This window comes from Rutilus rutilus (assembly GCF_951802725.1).
Source record: "Rutilus rutilus genome assembly, chromosome: 15".
NCBI lineage: Eukaryota > Metazoa > Chordata > Actinopteri > Cypriniformes > Leuciscidae > Rutilus > Rutilus rutilus.
In genome coordinates, this window is record NC_140220.1 from 36,097,431 (window position 1) to 36,124,001 (window position 26,571).

The 26,571-nt window shown below is 37.7% G+C and overlaps 1 protein-coding gene across 3 annotated transcripts in view; it reads left to right on the plus strand.

The window, feature by feature from the left end:
• The window catches only part of scara5 (scavenger receptor class A, member 5 (putative)), a 38,589-nt gene extending 24,691 nt beyond the window's left edge, over window positions 1-13,898 (plus strand). For all 3 annotated transcript variants that reach the window (XM_084433176.1, XM_084433177.1, XM_084433175.1), the window contains 6 exons: window positions 853-1,341; window positions 5,155-5,235; window positions 5,430-5,537; window positions 10,819-10,884; window positions 13,016-13,204; window positions 13,452-13,898. In XM_084433176.1, coding sequence (XP_084289302.1) covers window positions 853-1,341; window positions 5,155-5,235; window positions 5,430-5,537; window positions 10,819-10,884; window positions 13,016-13,204; window positions 13,452-13,585 — 1,067 coding nt within the window. In that variant the 3' untranslated portion in view covers window positions 13,586-13,898. The remainder of the gene's footprint in view (window positions 1-852; window positions 1,342-5,154; window positions 5,236-5,429; window positions 5,538-10,818; window positions 10,885-13,015; window positions 13,205-13,451) is intronic.
• Window positions 13,899-26,571: the final 12,673 nt, after the last annotated feature.

Here is a 26,571-nt window from a genome sequence, read left to right on the forward strand (position 1 = left end):
ATAAAATGTTAGTATATCACTTGCTAATCATTTATGAATGTTTTGTAAATGATTAGTTCATCATTCACTAACCACTTCTAAATGACTTACAACTGAACGTTATTATAAAGTTACCTATTTTTTTATTTAAAGAGCGCGATAGTAATGTGCGCCTATAGGCGGGTACACTCGTGTACACTCTGCTTATTACACACACAGGGACGCGCAGCAGCACACAAACCAGCCAAATATTAAAAATAAAAGGATTACAATGTAAAATATTATTATTGTGTACATAAAAATATGGTGGAATCCGGCTTGTCCCGTAGATGATCTGCACTTTAACCTCGCGCACAAGCAGATCCGTTTCCTCTCTGGAGAAACTATAAAATTCCGTCATGTATAGTAAATAACGCCTTGCGCTTTAGACTGTGCGCTTGAATCGTTAAAATAGGGCCCAATGTACTTAATGTGTACACATTTTTACATACTTATACTTACTATACCTGGATGTAAATACATACATAATTAATTTCCATAATTACATGTATAATTATCATTTTGACCCCTATACCTTACCCACCTTTAAATCTAAGCATACCACCAAACCTGTCCCTAATGTTAACAATCAGTAAATAGTAATTAAAGCATAAAGTGGAACCGTGCATTTACATTTATTTAATTTATTCCCTGTGCCCTTCATATTAATATTCCCGTGGTCTATTGTTTGAGCTACATGAATACTCATTTGAGTCTAATATGCCTATATTCGTATTTGAGCTGAACACACTACATCACATCAACATAAAAAGGAATTTACGTGTGCAAGTGTGACTAATACATGCTCTACACTTCTGTTACTAATGCGACCAGGGCGACTAGCGCAGGGCTTGGAGCGTGACATCAGAGATCTGCAGGCTTTCTCTGAGCACACCACGGACTCTGTGGCTCAACTCTGGGAGCATCTAGCCATGATCAATCATTCTAGTCAAAGGAACAGCAGCAGTCTGGGAGAGGAGTTAGCCTTTGCTGCTGGCTCTATCCGAACACAGGATGCAGTTTTAAAGACAATGGAGGTAAATGTAGAGACTCTGCAGGAGCGTCTGAAGGAGGTGGGATGGACAGTGCAGATATTAAACCATTCACTTAGTGGAGATGTGAGTCTGCACCAGGTGAAAATCTGTGAACTACAGGAGAAGATTGGAAATGTGTCCCATGATGCCACAAGCATGAGGATCACACAAATGCACCTTGAGGAACAGATCAGGAATGAGATTGAAATCCTAAACGTCATCACTGCAGATCTGAGGCTAAAGGAATGGGAGCACTCCATGGCACTCAAAAATTTAACTGTATTACAAGGTAGGAGCTTGTCCCTTTTCTATCATCGTCTCAATATGGACAATTTTACGGAGAAAAAAGCTTCTTTTTTTTTGTTTAAACTGTTAAGTGTTTGATGTTTTTTCTAACAGTCTTTTCAAAATTTACAATTTTAATAAATATATTAATAAGAATGAACATTGCTTGATTATAACATACATAAGGTGTATGCACTTCTGAGTAGTAACAGTCATTTTAATGTAATTTGTCATTAGGGATATTTCTCGTAACTCAACCTGTGTGGTTTGTTGTCCTCTGAATCCTGCACTGGAGTTTTTCTTCAGTGATTTAAATATTACTAATAGTGTTTGGTTGAAAGTTCTGCCCATTGTGCTTAACCTAAATATGGCCAGTACCCAGTTCATGCATTAAAATATGCTAGTCAGAGAACTCTGAGGACCAAAACATTTCATACTCTTTTCATCAGAGTAAAGAAATATTGTGTCTACATTATAAAAATGACCTGAGATCAGGTAAAAAACATATTTACTGTATAGACACTGGTTCATGGGTTAAGTGAAATCGTCCTCTTGAGGTGAACCATTGAAATTTCAAAATAGCTATGAATTCGAAATAGTTATTCCCAGCCTTATTTACTGAAGTCATGTGACTTTGGCAGTTTGATACACCCTCCGAATCACTGGTTCGAAACAGAACATTTGTGAAGGACTAGGAGTGAAAAACACTGCACTATATATCCTTCAGAGACAGTATCTGCCCATCTTGTCAAAACATTAATTCATTATAATAACGTGAGGGCAGAATTATTTTAATATATATAAAAAAAAAAAAAACACAACTGCCATGATACAAGTCAGTGTGTTTCTAGAAACACTATTGCAGTGGCTGGGAAAGAACTAATTTGATAATAATAAGTATTTCAAAATAAGCCCAAACTATTACTAAATTACAATAAGCAAACAAGATAATGCTGTTTTTAGAGCTGTTTCGAGCATCCTCATGTAAGATATTGAGAGATTTCATTTATTTTACTTGCAGTTGATTTCCAGCTCTGTGGCTGCAAGTCACTTGTAATTGTTGTGGCATCTGCTCTTTGTTAGATCTATGTTCTCCTTTTGTGCATGTTTCCTTTGGTCTAGTTTGATTACTAATTGGAGCAGCACTCGTTCTGAGTTTCTTTGATTATCTCCTTTGTTTGTCTTTAGTATTTATGTAGTCTGTGTTTTAGTTGCCCTTTGTCTGTTGTGTTATTGTTGTTGCTTTGATCCCTGTGTTTTTGTTACTATAGTTAACCCGAAGTGTATTTTGGAGTTTATTATAATTAAAGTATTCACTGACTGGAAATAGATCCAGCTCTTTTATTTTCAGTTTGTTTGCGACTCCATTGCTGACACTCTTTCTCCTCGTTTTTTTTTCTTTTCTTTTCTTTCTGTCTCTTCAGTGAATGAAATGGAATTCAGCATGAAACTAGTTGAACAAACTCTGAGATTCACAATTCCAGATAAAACCAACCTGGTTTAAATCAGGTTCAGCGGTCTCACAAAGCTCAATATACATATTCTCTGTCAACAAGGTTTAATTCAGAGTCTGCAATTAACTCTGAGGTGCGTGCACCTGAAAGTGACACGTGTGGAAAACAGCCAATCACACGGAACGTGTAGAGCGCCAGTTTGATTCACTTCTCGCAAGAGAGACGTGCAATTCACTTCTCTTCTGAACATTAAGAGACCGTAATGAAAACAATATCATGAAATTAAATGCATTTACAAGGCAAGAATAAACACTGCTGCTTCAGCAAATGTTTGAGAAGGAAGCTGAAAGAAAATATCGGACTATATCAATGCAAGTGAAGCAACCAAATAGGCCTTATATTTTATAGTTTCACAAAGAGCTCAAAATAATACATGTAAGCTTAATCTGTTCAAAAACTTCGTAATCCGGCATTCTATAGAATGCCTAGGTAATGTATAGAATTAGGTAATGTATTTTTGCCAAAAACCATCAGGCATTCTATACAATACCGGGATTTCACACTTTGCCGGTAACATACAGTGCAATGCATAAGTTAATACACCCATGCTAAAGTTGACTAAAAAGAGGAATAAAAAAATCATATTTTGGAAATTGAACTTAATGCCTTAATTTAAAAAATTAGGAAAAATCCAACCTTTAAGGACACCAATTTTCTTTGTGAATGAATAATGTATCGTAAATAAATAAATGTTCTTCCTTAAAATACATGGTGCATAAGTTAGTACACCCCTATGTTAAATTCCCATAGAGGCAGGCAGATTTTTATTTTTAAAGGCCAGTTACTTCATGGATCCAGGATACTATGCATCCTGATAAAGTTCCCTTGGCCTTTGGAATTAAAATAGCCCCACATCATCACATAGCCTTCACCATATCTAGAGATTGGCATGGTTTTATTTCAGTTAGCCTAAAAGCTAGTTTGATTTGCATTGCTCTCAATGGGAATTTAACATAGGGGTGTACTAACTTATGCACCATGTATTTTAAGGAAGAACATTTATTTATTTACGATACATTATTCATTCACAAAGAAAATTGGTGTCCTTAAAGGTTGGATTTTTCCTGATTTTTGAAATTAAGGCATTAAGTTCAATTTCCAAAATATGATTTTTTATTCCTCTTTTTAGTCAACTTTAGCATGGTGTATATATTTATATAAATAATGTATTATTTATATAATAATGTTTAATTTAAAAGCAAAACTTAATATTATTTGTAAATTAATATAAGAATTATAAGAATATATTATATGAATTATTATTAATTATTATATTAATTATACATAATTACAATTCATATGATATAAATATAATAAATAATTAGCAGCAAAAGATGGGCAATTTTGTCTCTAAAATTCTCTCTAAACTGCTTTAATTTGGTGTGAGAGATACAGAGGGAGTGGCTTTAATGCATCAGATACATGTCACTTTACTCAAAATATATATATTTTTTATTTCTGAGTTTTGGTTTGGAACTCTAACCCAGAATAAAACCTGCTCCAGAGCAGGTTAGCCGTGTAGCATAAGTTACAATGGCAATGAAACCAGCTAAAAAACAATCTATATTATTGAGCCCGCAAAACCAGAGTTTGCTCAAACTAATCTCAAACTTACCTGGGTAGCAAGTTCTAGCAACTGAAACCGGCTTCATGCAACAGGCCACCGAAAACAATAATGGTCAGTCATCACTTGTAGACGGATCCTACTTTAATTAACTCCAGTACTACGTCAGTGTTACTCCCTGAACATATAAACACTGAACAGTGTTGTTTTAACACTGAGGATTTGGCTGTGACACTTCCCCCATTTGCCATTGGTTGGACAAACAAATACTGTAGTCCCAACCCAAACTCACACGATTGGTTGAATCAGTATTCCTGTGTCAGGGCTGCTTGTGATGCTTAAACAAACAGAACAGTGATTTGAAGGCATCACAGAGTCACAATACTAAACTTTTGGGGGAATCAACCTATGAAGAGATTACTTATAATTATAAGAGAGTATTGTAAAAAAAAATAATTATAATAATAATCACACACATACATTTTAAAGAATTGAGTAAAAGTTGTTTCACCCAAAGGTCTACAGAAAATATGTCCTATCCTTCATAGTCCACATACACACACAGTCCAAAGAGCAGGGTAAACATGTGTTCTCCATTGTACAAATTGGACTGAACAAAGAAACAGAGCCTGCTAGTCTAGGTCATAAGAAATCTGTTGTTAGGTGACTCTGGAGCCAGCAATGAATCGATTTTTTACACTTCTGTTTTAATTGTTAAATGTTGTTGTTCTGTTTTTAGGACCCCCAGGACCAAAGGGTGAGAAGGGTGATGTGGGGCCCCTGGGACCAGCTGGACTTCCTGGTTTGACGGGAATTAGAGGTGTAGTACCACACGCACACAACACACAGTGAAGCACAGCCAAACACATCATCACCAGCAACTAACTGACCAGCTATAGCCTCTAAATCATCCACATGTATGAACACAACCCAGTGACAGCTCATGTGTATGTCATTTGTCTTGAGTAGACTGTATATATCCTAAAGAAACTTTTGTTTTTGTTTTTTTGTCAGGCTTGTCAGGAGAAAAGGGCATTCAGGGTCCTCGTGGACTGGCAGGACGAGGTGGGCAGGATGGACACAACGGAGAAAAAGGAGATATTGGGCCTGAGGGACCAAAAGGTTAGACATTTATGTTGACAAACACACACACACACACGTCTGGTTCACTATCTTTGTGGGGACTCTCCATAGACGTAATGGTTATTATACTGTACAAACTGTATATTCTCTCCCCTTACACTAACCTTACCCCTAAACCTACCCATCACACAAAACTTTCAGCATTTTTACATTTTCAAAAAAAACTTTCATAAGCTTGTTTCCTCATGGGGACCACAATTTAGGTCCCCACGGTTACACGAGTCAACATGAGTCTGTGTGCATTCAGGTCCCCACTGGGATAGAAAATCATGTACCCATTAGTTTAAATCGAGCATAGCGTTAGTTCTGGCAGGTTCACATCAGTCAAGTTGACGAGACTGACATGTCAGTCATCAGCTGACTCTAAGCAGCAAGGAGTTCTTGCCCTGAACAGAACCACACCGCAGATCCAAACGCATGCTAATTGTCAATCATCTTTGAAGATAATGATCCTGACAGAACTATATTAGTGAGATGAGTTGTTTTATAAATAATGATTCAGCATTCACAAACCATGTGTGTGTGTGTGTGTGTGTGTGTGTGTGTGTATACAAGTGTGGCTTGCGAAAACACAGTTCATGCAGCAAGAGAAAAACAGATATAAAAAAGTCAAGGGTCAGGAGCCCAACTAAAGTAAACAACAGTCTCCATAATGGTAACTTCAAACCAAACATTTTCAATTAAACATCACAATAACAACTTCTGTAGATGTATGACAGAAATAAAGTCATACTGGTGAATAATAAGTGTAATAATGTGTAATGGTTGGAAGTCAGTTGTAGTACTTGTTTTTCTCTATTTTCTGCTCTTGTGTTCCTCTTTCCTTCAGTGATTCTGCTTGTTAACAGCAGGTGCTCAACAATCACTTACACGTTCACATAATTATCTCACTGTAACACTGCATCAATGTTACTTATACTCTTTGTAGTGCGGATTTTCCTGTGGGGTTGAAAGGGTTAACAGTGTAAGATAAAAGGACACACCCACGAAATGTATTTTGAAATGTAAGTTAAAAACAGGTATGTAGTTCACTGTAAAATTTAGTTTTTTGGGGTTACCATTATGCTGAAGAGTAGAGCATGTGCTTTAGTCCAGGAGAAGATCTACAAACATTGATGATGTGCTACATGTTGCTTTATTTAAGAGGCGGTGACTGTGTAGTTGCTGGTCCAGTGGAAGTCTCAGAAATACTTTGCTCACATTATTAGTGCATTATAAATATTAGTTAATTAATTTAAACTGCAGTTGGTCAATTTAAGTCAGTCGGTTTCTGCAAATGAAATTAGTTAACTCGAGTTTTAATTTAGTGCATGGTATCTTTACAGTAACATACTGTAGATTACAGTAAATAACTGTACAATTAACAGTAAATTCACCAGTATTTTACTGTAAAAAAGTCTGGTAAGGTCTATCAGTGTATATTAGTGAGGAGATTTTGGACCTCACAAGTATAGTCAAACCTGTACTCACTCACATTAAAGTGTAAACACAATTTAAATATTTATTGTTCACTGTTTGATTAAAACAAGTGTTTTGCTAGGTTTTCTCACCCTTTATCTTTGTTTCAGTTAGCCTAGTGCTACCCTACTCAACATGAAATGTGTTTCCAGACATTTTACTTTTCTGATGTGACATTTCATCCACAATTATACCAGGAATGTGTAATAAGAAAATAAGATTCTATTTCTGTGGTATTCTTTTTAGGGGGTTCCTAAAAGCGTAAAATTGACTAATATTTAGAAGCTGCATTATGTCACAGTTCAGTACAGAAACAAGTGAAGGAGGACTGTGTGTGTTCTTGGGAGTTTCAAACATGATGTCATGATGTAATTTTCCTTTAGTTCTGGGATTATAAGTTTCATGACCTTCAGGTTCAGGTGTTTGACCAAAAACACTTAGCAAACAGATAATAGGTAGATATTAAATTGCAAACTCCCACTGAGATGAATGAGAATGCTAAGCTAGATGGTATAGCTTTCTCTTGGTAATATATATACATCCTTTACTCTACATAAAGCATCAAATATGTTCTTATTTACTACGAATGTGTCATGCCACACAACAGTTTAGGGTTCATTGTGAACAGACAATTCACTTGTCACTAGAAACTTGGTTTGGACAGGGTGTGAGGTTCTAGGCTGGTAAAATAGCTAGTTGACTTCAGGCTTTACTTACTTCTTTGTTTCTATTTTCACTCTTTATTTAAATTTCAGTCTGAGCTCCAACTCCAACTCACTGATCTCATTCTCCGAACATGTGCTGCTCCTTAAACACCTTCCAAAACATATAATGATTTCCCCTAATGTTCTCCAGAGCACCATACCATCCTCCACTCGCTCTTCATCTTTCCTCAACTTCCACCAAAACAATCCACCCATTTCTCCTATTTTCATTGCCTCATTCTGGTGTTTATTGGACCTCAGAACCTTGTTTTTGTAATAGAATCAACCTCACTTACATCCACTACGATCTTGGGCCTCACAAGATATGTGTCCACACTTCTTGTGGTCTTTTGCAATAGATGCGTCATGCTTTCAAAGCATGTGACAAACAGCTGCGAAAGATCAGTGTGAATTGGCCGAGATTGCTGCTGACTACTACAGACCAGAAGAGTGAGACTGTGGCTGTGTATGACTGACATATATTCTAAATATCATTTTTAAATTGCTAGTTTTTCATGCTTTTAAGAGGCTACTTACTTGTCAGGAGTGACAAACACATTTGCAAAATCTAAAATTAAAATCACACTGCCTAATATTCACGCTACTGGATGCCTTTTGAGTACCCCTGATCTATATTGAATCTGCTCCCACAGATGATCTATAAATGATTATAGTTGCAAGAAAAATGGACTGAATCTTAAAATCTGTTAAAATACATGTATCACTGCAATGTCCCTCCATAAACCCTACCAAACCCTCTAAGTGGCCATAGAAACCACAGTTAGTACAAATGCAGTTTATTTCTTTATTTCACCACTATGACCAGAATTCACTGAAACAGACACTTGGAATTTGGTGTTCCCTCTCTGTCAGTCACCTTGACGTTGGGTCAATGTACTGACACTAAAGGTCGCACTTGGGAGCCCCAAACACCTCTGATATTTTGAGAAAAGGCAAATAAGAATTGGTGAGTAGAATTTGCATGCCACTTCCCTGACAAACGGGTATAAAAGGAGGTGGCTTGCTCCACTCATTCAGATTTTTTTTTTCTTTGGAGCTGAGCGGTGTGCAGTCACTCTTTCCATTCACCTCTACACGAGGGAATCTTCTATCAAAGCTGCTGTACACAACACATTGCAGCGGTGTCACGGTTCATGAATTCACTGACTCTTTCTCGCGCTGTGTTTGTGTTTGTGTGTGTGTGTGTGTGTGTGGGCGTGGTCGCTGATCAGCCGCTGATTGTCATCAGCGCCAGCTGATTCTGATCAGCGATCTCTATTTAAGCTCATGGTCTTTCGTCTTGTGTTTGTCAGATCGTTGTGGGATTTTTCCCTGTGCTGTGTGGTCTTCGTTGGTGTTCCCGGTTCCCGTTTGATGTTCGTGTTGAGTTCTGCCTGCCTGTCTTCGTCCAAGGATCCTGTCTCGTCTCTTCACTTCACGGGTTCGTGTTGTGTTCCTGTCAGCCTGCTTCATCAAAGGATTCATCTCTTCTTATCACGTCACGGGATTCGGGTTGCCCATCTGCCCCCTGTGCTACCAGGGATTAGTGGACTGAGTGTTTTGATTGCTCCTTCTACGTGTTCATTCAATAAAACTGAGTTCTTGCATCTGCATCTTCTGTCTTCATTGAAACGTCACAAGCGGTCTCTCTCCATTCTCTAAAGCACAGATAAGCACAAAGAGCTCCCCTGGGCACTTCAGCAATAAAAAAAAAGTTCTTGGATGGCCACAATCTCTGCCTTTTGTGTTTGCGTCTGACCCACGCAGAGGCAGTGTTCGTGTATGGTTTTATGTTCCCATCGTGAGAACATGGCCATGGCAATGTAACTTTCACAACTCTCTTTTCTGGCTAGAGAGATAGTCACTTCAGTCGCTACCCGTTCTGGTCCTTCTGCTATGCACAAGGTCGTGGGGGCAAGCACTGAGGGCAGCATGAGGACAACATTAGGAGCATTTCTGCCGGGTAAATCCCCACTGACCTCCCATTCCTCGTGTTGCACGTAGGGCCAAGTGGAGATCCTGGATGAGTTTGGCAGCTTGTCTCATGGCAAGCCAAATTTCTGAATCGGAGCTCCAGATTAGGACAAACTGTCGATTGTCGAGGGTGGGCTGGATGTTTGCTATCTTGGCTCAAAACACGACTCACAGCAAGGTTCACTTTTTTGACCCCCCAATGTCGCAAGGTGGCCTCTTGGGCAACACTGTTGTGGACTTTGCCCAGCAGTTCTTGGCAGTTAAGAAGCAGACATACATCTGCCTTTGGCGTGATTCCACCTACAAAAAAACCCTGCTCCGTCTGCTCATTGAAGATGGCATCTACCTGTGGCAGCCCCACCAGTTCCGCCATAGTCCATGCCTATAGCCCGGCCACAGCGTCGAGCTTCTGGGGGAAATGCAACATAGCTCGCTCATCAGACGAATCTCAAAAAGGCTGTGAAGCATCCCTAAGATGAGCGACCCCATTGGAGGGGCAGGTGGAGAATCCTTTGTTCCCTTTTCTTCTTGTTCTACCAATAGCCCAAGTGGCAGCTGCATCTAAATTTGCTTCCTAATTTCTTGTGTTACACAGTCTGCAGCCTGGACATATTAGATGCAAGTTTGTTGCCTTCTCATATCTGTCTACTACGACCCTTGCAAAGCCCTGCACAGGTCAGCGTGGTGTTTTTCAAGGATGCACAGCTTCCTCACCCATCACTGGCCAGTTCCAGTTGGGGTTTATGGAGCAAGGTAGGTATTCCAGTACACCCACAGCCACAGAATCAGCTTCCCAAAATGCCGACTTTGCTCCACTTCGCTGGTTGTTCCTCTGGTGCTACTCGTACTGAGTTTGGAGGCCTGTCTAGCGTCTCCCAACCCGTCTCACTGGACCTACATTGGCATATCAATTGCCTCGAGTTGCTAGTGCTATTGGTATTACACAGATGTTGTTCAAAGTCAGGGAGGACGAAGAACAGGTCCTATTGGTAGCGCCATATTGACCTACCAGGACTTGGTTCTCGGAACTCATGCTCCTTGCGACTTGCAAATTGTATAATTTTCATCATTCCCCTGATCACAAAAGAATGAATTTTGAATGGAAATCTCTGTTTTACCTGCAGGTATGAGAGGAGAAAGAGGACAGAAAGGAGAGAAGGGAGAGCGTGGAGACAAAGGAGGGAAAACAGGTGATCATTTGATTCATGCAGAAAATAAACATGCTACATTATAACATTGTATTTATGTTTTTACTTCAAATTATGCTTTGTGAAAGTATTTTGTTAATGTATGTTAAAGTCAAGTCATACAATTTTAATGATTACATCCTTTGAGATTCTCTTAATTTATAATACGTTTTTTGTTCAAAAGATTTAAATAAATAAAATAAATAATAAAATAATAATTTCTTATTTTAATAATAATACAAAAATGAATATGATGACACCCAAAGTACTTAATTTCACCTGAAAGGGGGAATAAATATGACAACAGTCACCTGTCCCATACAGAAATTGCATTGTCTGAGTATTTGGGAATATTCACAAATAATTTATGCACACAAAAAAATCAGAGTTACAAAATCACACATTTTAGATGAGAACAATGCATCACAGTTCTTTAAACCAATGAGCATTTAGCTGTGTCGTCAGCAAGTCCTTTCCCATCCATCAGCGCAGTCGCTGTAGAGCAACGGCCGCCTCGTCATCGTGAGTTTTTTGGCATATATCAGCATGACATCAGAGCATGCATCTCACTGTGATCGCCGGTGATTGGTTCGGCACAGATTTTACTCAGCTCAAAAACTGTTTATTGACAGACTCTGCAATGCAGTGAGCAATCACTGAGACAGTTTTAATAAATGTATCACCTACTTTCAAGCAGTTGTCCACTTTCTTTACCATTAACATTTTGATTTTAATGCAGTCTTTCATTCTCTATACTTATTTTCTTAAACTCTCTTAAAAGTCTCTGAGCACACCCTTCTAATGGCCCAATTCATATGGCTTTAATCAGCTGTGTGGGTGTGTGTTTGCTGCCAGGAGTCACACAGCTGTTACATATTTACGAGATATTTTCTGACTATACCATCTCATTGATCTACAGTACTCAGTGTGTTCTGCATTAATGTCATGAAAGGTTAAACTTTGAACATTAAAATCTCTCTGCATGAACTTGCTCTTATCATCTGACCCCGACACCAGGGACTAAAACAACTGTGTGAAATCTGCATCAGTCTGACAACAAAATCATCTTCTCTGATCACTGTTGCAGGTTAAGCTAGAGTTTAGGATTTTGAACTCTTAGAATAATATGTCTCAAACCCTGCATATGGGACCACAGTCGTATGCCTTGAATAGCAGTCAAAAGCAGTGAGATAAAGCCATGGATGATATTGAAACGCTGGAGAGTACAAAACATGGGGCCCTATTTTAACAATCTAAGCACATGGTCTAAAGCGCACGGCGTAAGTGCACTTACGGTGTATACGAATCCACTTTTGCTAGTTTAACGATGGGAAAAATGTTCGGTGCGCCCGGTGCCATGGTCTAAAAGGGTTGTCCCTATTAATGAGTAATAGGTGTGTTTTGGGTGTAACATGCAATAAACCAGTCAGAGTTTCATTTCCCATTCCCTTTAAAAGCCAGTTGCGCTCGCGCCATGGCGGATTCGCTATTTACGTGGTGGAATTTGTAAGTGTAAAGACTTAACGCTTCTCCAGAGAGGAAACGGATCTGCTCGTGCGTGAGGTTAAAGCGCGCAAGCAGACCATCTACGGGACAAGCCGGATTCCACCATATCTTTATGTACACAATATTAATATTTTACATTGTAATCCTTTTATTTTTTTTATATTTGGCTAGTTTGTGTGCTGCTGCGCGTCCCTGTGTGTGTAATAAGCTGATTGTACATGCGTTGTGCACCCGCCTATAGGCGCATATTACTAATGCGCCCTTTAAATAACAAAAATAAATAAATATTGCTTTTATATTGCTTTTGAATACAGGCTTTTTTTTGTTATTTAAAGGGCGCATTAGTAATATGCGCCTATAGGCGGGTGCACAACGCGTGTCTTTTTCAGTTGCCTCAGTGTAAGCAATTTGAAAAAAACTGTAATATACTCGTATGATTTGTCGACTAATCGCTTAAATGAATGACTAATAGTCAGCTAGAAAAATCTTTAATCGAGGGCATCCCTAGAGATAAAGACACCTAATATAAAGTGGGATTGATATTTAAATGGGATTTTTTAATATGTCTGTTTCTCTGTAAGATGTAATTTGTAATATAATCATTCTGCAATGAATGTATATATTTCAGTTGAAGAATCTCTGGTAAGGCTTGTCAACGGCTCCGGGCCTCATGAGGGTCGAGTGGAAGTGCTCCATGAGCTTCGATGGGGGACAGTGTGCGATGACGTTTGGGACATTAAAGATGGAGACGTTGTGTGCAGGATGCTGGGGTACCGTGGTGCCAAAGAAATCCACAAAACAGGCCGGTTTGGACAAGGTCAGAGCCATTACATGGTTAAGAAAAAGACATGCTTGCAAATATTCACTGCACTCTACAGTACTGTCATGGGTTTAATCGCTAGGCAGTGTATGCAGTTATTATATGTATTGTAGAACTCAAATGTAATTTGGATAAAAGCATTTGTCAAACGTGTAAAATGCATGGCCATTGTTCTATGACATTAAACCATAAAGATTGAAGAGATGTATGAGATTAATTTTTTACAGTTTTCTTTCTCTTTTAGGCACTGGGTTAATCTGGATGGATGATGTTGCTTGTGTTGGTACTGAAGACTCTATTCACCAGTGTAAATTCTCAGGATGGGCGAAAACCAACTGTGGTCACGTAGAAGATGCAGGAGTGACCTGTAACATATAGCCTGTTTCAAGTCTGTAGAATGGACAATTAATCTCTAAGTGTGGATGATTTACTGCAAGCTCAGAGGAAGCAGTATTGTGTCACTCTACAAAGCAGAAGACTTATGAACTTGACTGTGGGAGAGTAAAAGGCCTTAGAGATCAGACACAGGGTCAACATACTGTACCAGCAATGATACTATTACCCAAATACTCCAGCCATATCCATCAGACAGGGATACAAATAATATCCCACATCTAATAGAAAAGTGTGTGTGTGCTCTATGCTGCTGCTTGTGTTTGTGTGTGTATAAAAAATATATTTTTTAATGAAAGCCCAGCTGCAGTTTACATTCTGTACAGATAGATGCATTTAACTTTCCAAAGACTTTTATGAACACATTTCTGAATGTTAGTGTATTTTTTATAACATTTAACTCATTAAGGATTTAAAAGGCTTGTGTAGTTGCAAATGTGCCTTTAAACTATAACTTTGACCATAACATGTCATGGCATGGTCAGCAATTGTATACCTCAGTTAATGGTGAGTACCATGTACAGTCTGTATTCATTATTCAGTAGCTTCATTATAATACTAAACTATCAGTATTGGTAATCTTGATTGTACAACAATAAATTATTTACCTATTTTAGTGATGAATTATCCAGTGTGAATAATGAAAATGATACAACAAAATAAAATATATATTATAAATCACAGTTTCTAAGAGTGATAGCATGCTATATAATACACTAAAGCCTTTTTTAAATAGTTTAACAAAAATGATTTAGGATATTTTTACTAAGCTTTTCCTTCAGCCATTGTAGATGACTACAGGCTTGATTTGCTTAATTTGGATTTCTGCCGATCAAAGTCAAATTAGTGAACGGAAAGATATTTTGTCAAGTTTAGCTTTCTCTGATCTTTCATTGTGCAACATGTCGTCTTTACTCTGTTAAAAGTGCTGTAAGTAAATTTCAGACGTCAACCACGTATGCTGTTTCTTATACTCTCCAAAAACATCTCAGAAATCTGAAATATTCTAAAGGATTCACATGCAGAGAGAGTCTAGTTTTCTGACTAGTGCAGTCCTGATGTTTACTCTAGTGCTGTCATGTTGGAGTGATGTTTGTGGGTGAAATGCTATTTCATGCATACTGAGTTTTTTACACTGTTAAAGAGTTGGATTCCCATGCTAAACATGGACAAAGTTTCAAAAATTTAGTTGTACGTTTGATGGAGTATTTCTGTGCCAAAAATACTCTTTCCGGTTTGTCACAAGTTTCGGAAAGTTTTTGTCGAGTATGGGCATGTGTGACGTCAGATGGGGCGGAATTTCCTTATACGGGTCCTAAGGGCACTTCTCCCGGAAGGGCGCGCGCGCACCCGTAGACCAGCGCGAGAGAGCGAAAGCAGTACGCCCATCAAAGCGCTGTGCTCGCTGCAGTCACAGGACTTTGTTTGTTCCCTGCATTTCAACGATGATTGTTTTATAAACAAGGCCCAGTTCGACGCCGGATTTAGCAGTCCCAACGATAAAGGTTCACGGTCGTGCGTTGGAACCGCAGTCGGTGAGTAAAACTGATTCAAATGTCAGTGTGTGTTGTTAGCTATCGGCGCGTAAGCACAGCTTTAGCTCCGCCCACACGGCACGCCTCCAGCCGCTCGTTTTTTTCCGGAAAGACTCGGTACAGCCTATCTTTCTTTTATAAATATAATAAAACTAAAGACTTTTTGGAGATATGAAGGATGCAATACTACTCTATAGGTACTCAAGATTAACATGAGATTGACTGAAACTGAGTGTTTCACCCCCCCTTTAACAACACTGACAGGGAAAACAGGAGGAACATGGTGCGACAACAATCCAGTAAGAATACTTTTCAATCCACAAATCACAAACATTTACCATGGATTTACTGTAATAACACTTGCTGTAAACATGGTAGAAATATGGGATAGCCTATTCATATAAAATGTTATTATATTAATGTAGACATGTTAAATATTAAAGGAGTGAAATATGAAATATAGGGTGAATTACAGAAACCAATGGTTATCTTTAATAAGAGTAGTTCTAACTCATAAAGAATATTTACATTTTACCTTTAAAAATTAGGTTGTTAAAACGTTACAGATGTTACTGTCTGTGTTAATGAAAATAAATTTACATCAAGCTAACTCAAGCTATACTGTCAAATGTGTATTTCCAAGAGACAAAACATGGAGGCTAATATATATACAGTTGTGGTCAGAATTATTGGCACCCCTGGTAAAAATGATCAAAGATAAAAAATAAATCTGCATTGTTTATCCTTTTAATCTTTCATTCAAAACATTTGCAAAAATCAAACCTTTCATTAATCACATTATGAAATAAATGTTTTTTTTCCAAAACACACAATATATGTTAGGGATAATGTACATCTAGCCGGTTGTTCTCTCAAAATAAACCCAGACAGGGTGATGAGGACTTTTCCATCAGTCTGAAGGGGGTTATTTTGAGAGAACAACCGGCTGGATGTACATTATCCCGCTTATTACACGGCTACTTGCCACATAAGTAAATAATTAGACACGAAATATTGATCTGAGTTGAAATATTTTATTAGGCCTTTAAACGCAAAGCTTCCACAGAGAGAGCAGTTGCAGAGCGGCAAGTTAAACTAGACGGACATTTAACAGTTTACAGTCATACAGCTTATTACACAGCATGAAGAGAAGCTTTGCGGTTCGAGTCCCGGCTGAGCCTGCAGGTTCTCTGTGATCAGAGGTGGGCACAAATACATCAAAAACTATTTTGTTACAAACTACAAATACTGGCTCATGAAATGTAACAAAATAAAATACAAAATACTGATGTGAAAAATGTATTTAAATAAAATACAAGTAATTAGTATTTTGAAAATACAAAAATACTCCCACAATAATCTTAAAGGGATACTTCACCTCTGGAAAGATGAATGTGTATTTAAAATGGGTCATTTATGTAGAAGACATTATTAATTATTATTAATTATAATTATTATATTAATATTTATAGACAAATCATTTTTGAATTTGGAGCCTTCTAGACTGAGAAAAGCCAGAAAATGTATTTTTGGCTTATGTGGATGAAAGACAACAACTCCCAGAATGCACTTGCTTCGCTGCTCTACGAGGCCACTCCCAAGCCACGCCTACCGGTAAGAGAGCGTGCAGTTAAACAACAAGGCTAGGCTACTAGTGAGTCTCCGTGACGAGTCTGCCCGGGATTTCGAGATCGCCCAAAATGTCCGGGATTCGGCTTCTGCATTCTACAGTCGCCATTCATAATGTTTACTGTGGCGAGCAGGACGAGGCTGAGGGCCGCGGGAGAACGGCGTGATTACTGATGAGCGACACCTGTGAGACGCACCGGTCTCGTATCTCTCACGGAGGAGCGGGAATTTTCTTAGCAATGTTAAAACGCACATCAACCGATCACTTGTTTAGCGTTCATGTAAACACTACATTCAGATTCACCAATCGGAATGAATTCAGTTAGATTGAAACAAAAGGTGTGCATGTAAACAATGAATGGCGACTGTTAGAAAGCAAAAGCTGAATCCCGGACATTTTGGACGATCTCGACGGCTGGACATGTCCGGGAAAAAGAGGATGGTAACCTCTACTACTCAGCTTTCTCCACAGAACAAGAGCCTGCTAGCTTAGCTTCCAAAAAAAGACGGCTGACACTCTGTGTACATTCTGTGAGTGAGATCCCCCTATGGGCGGGTTGAACACATGCGGGACTGCTCCTACTACTGTAGTCTCTCGCCTCTGGCCAAAAAATCCTCCGATGACGCAAAAGGACGATTTTTGCGTCATCGGAGGATTTTTTTCAGACAAAAAATACATAAATCTCTCGTCTCAGGGGGATATGAGGATATGAAAATATATGAAATCACGGTAATTCGAAAATACTACAGGTTTTCTACTAATACAAAGCTTAATGCTAAATCCTGAAGTATCCCTTCAAGTCTTTTTTTTATTACTGAAAGGTCAATAACACAAATAGTAGCAATAACACAAATATGAGAAATGTGTAAATTAAAAATGGCGAAGTAGCAAAATAAAAGAAATAAAAACAGACCGAGAATTTTCGTCACAAAATCAAAATTCCATTTTAATCATAATATATATGATTTATCATATTAATCATAATATGTGTGGGTTTGTTTTATACACGAGACTCTAACTGCCCTGATCGCGTATGCTTTTTCCATAGTAGAATCGCGCTGCGTGCGCAATTATTGAAAAACAATAGGATTGATGATTATTTTTTACAAAATCCAACGGAATATCAATATTTCTCATATGTAATACGTTTAAAAACGTGTAAAAACTGCAGATGGATGTTAAATTGTGAACGCTTGCTTAGCATGGAGATTTCAGTGGAGTTACGACAGGCGCGCTGTTTCATAATAGGTATAATTTTTCTTAAGTATTTAAGTATTTGAAATACTCTAAATACACTCCCTCAAAATATTTGTTACAAACTACATTTTATTTTTTCCACACCTGCAAAATACAAATTACAAAATACACTAAAGTAATTAAATACGTATTTAAAATACATTTAATTGAAATACTGCCCATGTCTGTCTGTGATATCCTTCAGGTAGGCCTACAACAGTTTCCACCACAGTTCAAACACATGCAGCATAGGTACATTTGCGCTACTCGAGTGTTTGTGTGTAAGCCCAGTGATTGATGGTCTGTTCACTTCAGAGTGATGTGAACGTCCAGAAAACATTGCAAAAAAAAAAAAAAAAACGTTCTTAATACATATAAAAATATATATTTTTGTTTTGTTTGAACGTTCAGAAAACTTCCAGAAATAATGTTTTCAAAACATTTTCAAAATGAGTGAATGGAATGTTCCTTTAATGTTCACATTAACCAAGAAAAAAACGTTCTTAATACATAAAAAAAACTGGACGTTTTCAACGTTTAAAAAACATTCAGAAATAACGTTTTAATAACATTTTCAAAATAAGTGAATGAAATGTTACTTTAACATTCACATTAACCAAGAAAAAACTTTCTTAATACATAAAAAAAAAAACTGGACGTTTTCAATGTCTAAAAATCCTAATTAGCAAAACGTTCTGACAACTTGTTTTTGTTAGCTGGGACAGAACCTATTTGTACTAGTTTGGTACCATTCCGGGCATTATTAGTGGGGTAATTTACGAGATACGTCCTAGGATCCATTAGCGCCTGCTCTAACATTCGGCTGATATCTCTAAATAGGCTCTAATTTTAATGATGTTCGACCAAGGGGAAAAAAAGGCTTCTGGGGGGTGTTTGGCTCGAGGTCATGGTGCAAAGGACCCTAGGTTGATTTTACTCCGAATCATCCTTTTAATCTCGCCTTCGTGGACAAAAATGGGCACCCATAGGAATGAGATGAACTCCGAAAGAGATTGGTTCTCACAACTCAAAAACACCATAAAGTGAAACAATAAATAACTATAAAAACTATTGACTATAAAACTGATAAAATGAATAAAACAGGATCGGAGAGGAATGGCAGACAATGCGCACAGTGTTCACTCATCCGGAACCGGAACATCCGGAACGTTACTCCTTACGCTACTCCAACATCTTACGTCATACATCGTCAAGTGTTACTCTTTTGGCATAAGTTGACTTGCGTCTGCCGGAAGTTAGTTATTTTAGTCGATAATGTTTTAAATATGGATATTTTTCTTAAACAAACACATTGCTTCGCTTCAGAAGGCCTTTATTAACCCCCCAGGGCCGAGTGGAGCACTTTTTTATTATGAATGGATGCACTTTTATGGACTTCCAAACATAAATGGCCATTCACTGCCATTATAAAGCTTGGAAGAGCCAGGACATTTGTTAATATAACTCCGATTGTATTCGTCTGAAAGAAGCAAGTCATATACACTTAGGATGGCTTGAGGGTGAGTAAATCATGGGGTAATTTTCATTTTAAACACAGATAAAAGACATTAAAAGACACCAACATGTGGTCAGACAGTGATAAGTGCAATTATCAGGAATCAGACCTGAACAGCAGATCAAATCATAGAGAATGACCTTTTGAATGAGTTGGGACATTGATAAATTGCTGTAGTCCAAAACTATTTAGGCATGATAAAAACTAATTTGAACATAAATGATCTGTATGTCCACATGGATATTAAAATCACCAACCAAAACCACGTTGGGGGACAAGGAACAGAGGAGAAGTTAAAAATGTAGAAAATTCCTGTAGGAATGTAGAATTTGCCTTTGGAGGCCTGTACACAATAGCAAAGATAGTTGGAACAAATCCATTGATTTGCAAGGCAACAGATTCAAATGATATACATTTTGTTACAGGGAGAGTTGTAACTTTCCATTTTTCCTTATATAGTATTGCAAGCCACCCACCCCGACCAACAATACGTGGTTTATATAAAAAAGCTTATCCAGGAGGAACAGAATGGTTAAAATGGAAAAAGTCATTACTTAGTTGCCAAGCTTTTGACATGATTGACCATAACATCTTTATCTCCCGTCTTGAACATTCAGTAGGTTTAAAAGGCACAGTCTTGAAATGGTTTCAGTCCTATTTGAGTGGTAGATGTTTTTCAGTTAATTATAGTAATATGACCTCGGGTAAAAAAAAACTCTTCCGTGGGGGGATCCGCAGGGGTCTATTCTTTCTCCCATACTATTTTCTTTATATATGCTCCCCTTGGGTAGCATTTTCAGAAAGTATGGAGTATCATTTCATTGTTACGCCGACGACACGCAAATGTATCTACCACTCAGGCGCTCGACCAAGTCACTTTTAGAGTGTTTAAAGGACGTTAAAAACTGGATGGCCAAAAACTTTTTAATGCTAAATGAGGATTATTGTATTTGGCCACCAAAATAACTCCTCAGAAATGATATCAGATTCAAGTCGCCTGGCATCTTACTCGAAAATAACTGTTAGAGATTTTGGATGTTTTTTAATTGACAATAACCTAAAAATGGACAAGCAAATTAACTCTGTGGTCCGGGCTTGTTTTTATAATCTGCGTTTATTAGCAAAAAATAAACCATTTTTATCAAATAAAGATTTCGAAAGAGTAATCCATACTTTTATTTGATCACGGTTGGACTTTTGTAATTCTCTGTATTGTGGCATCACCGCCGAATCTTTGTCTCGATTGCAATCGGTGCAAAATGCTGCGGCGAGGCTTCTAATGAGGGTAAAGAAACACGAATCAATTACACCCGTACTAGCGTCTCTAAATTGGCTTCCAGTCCATTTTAGAATAAGATATAAAATATCATTGTTTGTATATAAATCGTTTAATAACCAGGCCCCACCATATTTGGCAAACCTTTTAACACCATATTACGCTCAGAGAATCATAAACTTATTGCGCCTAGAACAAATGGCCTACATAAAGGCGACCGGGCCTTCGCAGTAACCGGGCCGAGACAGTGGAATGAGCTGCCGCTGTCTATCAGGTCAGTTAGACAGAGAAAATCAAACTCAAGATCAAGCAGGAGGTCATACACGAAATGGCCTTTATAGGAGATTGATAGAATATTCCATAGTCCAAATGTAAGATCGTTCTTACCATTGTTAGAGGTAGTCGCCTTGGTTAGCTTAGCTATAACACAATGTGATCAACAGTCTGAATATGTTTCCTTGGAGGATGAGGGTTCGTAGACCAAATGGATGGAATTGCACTCGGAGAGACATTTTTAAAACTCCGGTGAGATCCACGATGAACATATTTACGGCGTGGTATAAAAGCAATATCCTGATTTGGGTATAAAGCAGACTGAGGCTCGCCGCAATACACGCGTAGCTGCAACAGTTCTCTAAAAAGACAAAAGTGTAACTTATCAGCTGAGGTGTTCAGTGTAGATTCAGTTTCTAATCCTGTGTAATGTGTTCAATTCAGCTATAAAGCAGCTCTACAGAAAACAGTTTAGTTCTCATGACTAATCGACTACAGGTTTTTGCTCACACGTAATAATCTAAAGGTAAGATGTTGGCCCCAGCTACTTTATCTTTGAAGCCATTTGTGTACAAATAAAATCTGAAAGAAATTAAATAAAAATCCTCAGGAAGGTCATTTATTTTGTAAGCTGCATTGAAAGTTCCATGCAATGTTTGTTTTTTTTATGTTAAAAGTAACTGTGTTGAATACAGTATTCATTGCAAGCAATACATTGTCTAGGGATGAAAGTACCTAGAAAGTCCACTAGATGGCATTGTAGTGAACCAAATAAAAAGACAAAATGCAGACAGATACATACTCTCTCACATTCATTAGTTGTTTCTCTCTTAAACTTGCAAACACTCACTGCATTAACTTTGTTAATGAAATTAAAATGGGAGGCATTTTGAATTTTTGTCTTTATTCCCTGATGGTTTGAATGAAGAATTATAATTTCCGTTTTTCTTTTTTTTTTAAACATTGTGTTTCTCCTCATTGTTTGTAGCATTTGTATCATTTGCATATTTATATACATTTATATTATTTGCTGCAGTTGTATATTTGTAATCAGTGTTGGGAATGTAACAGGTTACAAGTTACCCTATTTAAAATATAATAAGTAGTGTAACTTTTTCAATTACTTAAAGTAATGCAACTGATTACTTTTCTAAATTTCTAAATAATGTTTTCAACTGTTAATCATTTTCAAACATTTAAACCAGGCAGGGTTAACCTTGTACTCAACAGTAGTACTCAACACTGATATATTAAAGGGGTGGTATAATGCCCTTTTCACAAGATGTAAAATAAGTCTCTGATGCAGTGGTGTAGTCTACGTGATACGCAGGTATACGCCGTATACCCACTAGAAAAGGCCAAGGATTTGCGTATACCCACTTAAAAAAAGCGTGAGGATACGTATCAACTTCGTTTTGTGTCAGAACTTTCACACTTTCATTCATAAATTCACCCCGTCTGTGTTTGCGAATGCGAAGCGACGGAATCGGATCGAATCGCGGAATCCAGTCACAAATGGAACTTGCTATATAAAGCAGAACGTCACGGAATTAGGCTATTTTTGAATGAATAAATCAAAAGTAGCTGCTGTACAATGAATCAAATCTCGATATGGACTAGTGTCTATGAATATTAAAGCTAAAAGAGACTGAAATTGTTCTACGCGTCTCTGGGAATGAGCGCTCAGTGTATGCTCCACTACACACACACACACACACACACAGAAGCACGCGTGACTCACGCTCGTGGTGTTTTCAGCGTTTCACTGTATTGAGACATGATGTAAGCTACACATGTGCATTTCATCGCAGAGCTGCTATGAGAGTCACTTGATGAGAATTTCACCATTTCATTTGATAAAACTATCGTCATTCATTCGTTTCATTATGAAACTGTTATGTCTTTACGACAACCTGTCAAAATAAAAGTTCTGTATAACTTGAAGAAATTATAACAGAAATATATTACTATTGCACAGAGTATACTTCAGGCCTAATAATAATAATAATAATAATAGTTTATTAAAACACACAGAAACTCAAATGTCTACAACCCACCAAAATAAAAGTTCAGTCTAACTCAAATTAATTAGAAAGGAATTGCACAGTAAAATGTATTTTAAAATAACATTTTTTTCAAAAACACCATTTCTAAAAGTAAATTTGTATTTGTGCCTATAATGTTTTTTTTTTTTTAAATTGTTGATAATTGTCAACTGATAAAACCTGTGCTTCAGGGACCATATTCATATAACAAATAAATAAGTTGATAACACTTAGTATTTCATAATGCTCTCAATTACATGTCGATGCATACTGTATGCATTAGTGAGTGTGGTGGTGCTTACGGGGTAATGCTCTGGGCTGGGTGAGTATGCGGCGGCGGGGGGGTTATATTAGAGTATACTCACTACAAAAAACTAGACTACACCACTGCTCTGATGTCCCCAGAGTGTGTATGTGAAGTTTTAGCTCAAAATACCCCACAGATATTTTTATATAGCATGTTAAAATTGTCAATTTTGAGGGTGAGCAAAAACGCACCGTTTTGTGTCTGTTCCTTTAAATGCAAATGAGCTGCTGCTCCCGGCACAGGGGGCGGAGCTTCAAAAGTTTGCACTCACACAGACGGACACTGAAAATTTAAAAAACTTTTAGCCTTTTATGTTCAAACCGGATTCAGACAATGATGGAGAGACTCAAGAAGAAGTGACAACATGTAGAAGCAACAGGACATTTCTGAATGGTTAGTTGGTGACTTTATGTATCTGATGTGTAGTTATCTTCTAGTCATTGATTAGCATATTCTGTAATAATAATCTATAAATCGTGTTCAGGGGGCGGGGTTTATGTAAATTCTAGGGTTGGTGATGTCACTAACCCAGGAGGAAGCTCGTGTAGTCTCTACCAGCTGTTTGTTGTAGTCCTTAAAAAGCGATTTCTTCAAAAGCAAATATCTCTCTTTGCTTTGAACTTTGAGTGTTGTAACTTTGCAGATGTTGTTTATGCTCAAACAGCAACATTACACACTAACTAAAGTTAGAAAAGTGAAATCATAATCAATCACCCCGTTAATAGAAGTGTGGCTGGTAAAGATTTAGCTAGCAAGCAGACTATCTAATTTGTTATGAATGGAGATTAACACAGTTAAATAAACTACAGGACAAGCACTAAGCAATACAGAGCTAAAATATGTCTTGAATACAAATAAGTAGCATGGTGTGGCAGGTGGGAGTAGGCAATGCCTTTCCTACTTTATTCAGTGACTGCTTACTAAGTTGCAGATGCTTCCTCAGGTTCGACATTGAAACCTTAGATGTTGAAAGCATTTTAATAGTTGGCAAACATATTTTGCACTGAACTGTTATATTTGTACCCTTTTCTGATTTCTGGGTGAAATTAATTTTTAATATCCAGCACTGGAACGCATTTTTATCACTCCACCATGGTGGCAAATCTCAGGCAGGTTGTAGCCTAAAGCTTTCAGCTGCAATGTGGATTAATGTAATTGGCAGACGTGATGTGCTGCGAATTCAAACAAGAGAACCAATCAAAAGCATCAGAATAGCATTGCTTTACTAAATGATGTTTTATTAACAAAGTTCGGGAGGAGCACGTTCAGACAATCAAACCTAATTAGACACGAGTGGACCACACTCTGTTAATCAACCCAATCAACGAGCTAAGAGGTGTATATATATATATACTGCAAACTTACCTCTGTTCGTTGACAGTTTAACAGCATCCCTCCACTACCCCATTTCCTCTGGGTACTCTGGTACCCAGTTCTCTGGGTACGGGCAAAATGTCCGAGCTCAGAGCCCTCCCCCGGACAGCACGCCAAATACGCATAATCTTTACTCTGTTTAATTGATGTAAGAGTGAACCTGTGAAACAGCCTTTAAATGGCAGGAGGCATCGTGCACATCAAAAACAGGCAAAGCAAAAAAAAAAAAATTATTTAACATATCCTAGCTTTTTACAGAAAATATTCAGATGTAACCACCTTTGTAATTGTTAACATTTAAGTAACTGTAATTTAATTTGATTGAAGAATGGTATCAAAGAGCACATCCAGGATCCTAACTGACGACGAAGACTTGACAGAACATCCATCAAGTGTTAGACAGTAGTCTAGGTTATTACGTGCGGGGGGTTTGGTCTAATAATTAGAATCTCGTTTTTTGTGTTTTTTTTTTGGGAGACAATCACATCCTCGAATCCCAAATCAACAGGTGATCCATTGAAAACGTCTGCATACTCTACTCTTGAGTGATGTGTCTAATGTAGAGAACTGTTTAGTTTTGCAAAAAGTTTGTTTTTTCAATTGCAAACTGAGTGTAAAGCGTATAATGTGGCTGTAGTTTTGCAGACTTGGTGAGATTTGGAGTGAGCCTCAAGTCCCACTTTTAGTGTGTAAGCAATTTGAAAGAACTGTAATGAGTCTCTCCACCAGGAGTAGCCCCGTCTGATTGGTCATGGCGGCGGTGTTGCAATCTGTAGAGATATTCTTAATGTTACTCAGAAAACAGGACTTTACTTGAAGTGTTGACTTTTGGTAAACACTTCTGTTCTCGCTCTGATAAACACCTCTGTTTTCTGACGACTGCATGGTATTTTTTCGGACTCTGATTTATTAACGTTCTCTGCCTCACTCCCCATAGCATAAATGAGACCGTTTACTTGAACTTTTCCGTCCTCTATCAAGCTTAGTAGCTGTCCAGAATCACTGCAATCTCTGTCTCCAATCCATCGACTCCATCAGCTTATCAAAGGAAAAACTCAAAGGCGGATTCAACTTTGTCCGTCACTTACGACCCATTGTAAAATGACAGGCAGTTTCTTCGTAGAAACCTCACGCTTAGACAACCCGCTACACACTACAGTCACCATGCTTTTCCTGGAGTTTAAGTATCAGTAACAGTGTTGAAACGATAAACAATATCGTATGACATAAACATACCCTACATTTTTTAGAATTTTCACAAAACTTTCATGGCCCCAAGAATATTTTGTTGTATGAATTTGTGAACATGCAATATATGAAAAGAAAGAGAGCCTCTGGTTTTAAAAACAAAACAAAAAAATTCTAGCTTCATGGATTATTATTATTATTATTATTTCTTAAAAAACAAAAACAAATGTAAGTTTCAGAAAAAAAAAAAAAAAAATAGTTTCATCATTTTGAACAAAATTGCTTTTTTTTGTCAAAGACCGGATGGGATTCAGAATGATGATCAAAAAGTTTCACAGTTGTTACCTCTTCATGGGTCGACCTTTCGTTTAGTAACATTTTGATTTATATGCCGTTTAATGTTTGATGATCACGTTAGATTACATGTAAGCGATGCTTCTATCGCTTGTTTCTCTTTGCCTGTTTTGAGCCAAAGCTGCTGTACTCCTTCAGTACCCCCCCACCATATAACAGTGAAAACATGGATTGATGGAAAATCTTGTCAATGGCGGGGAAAGAGTAAAAAGAAAAACTCCAGCAAAGCAGACAAAG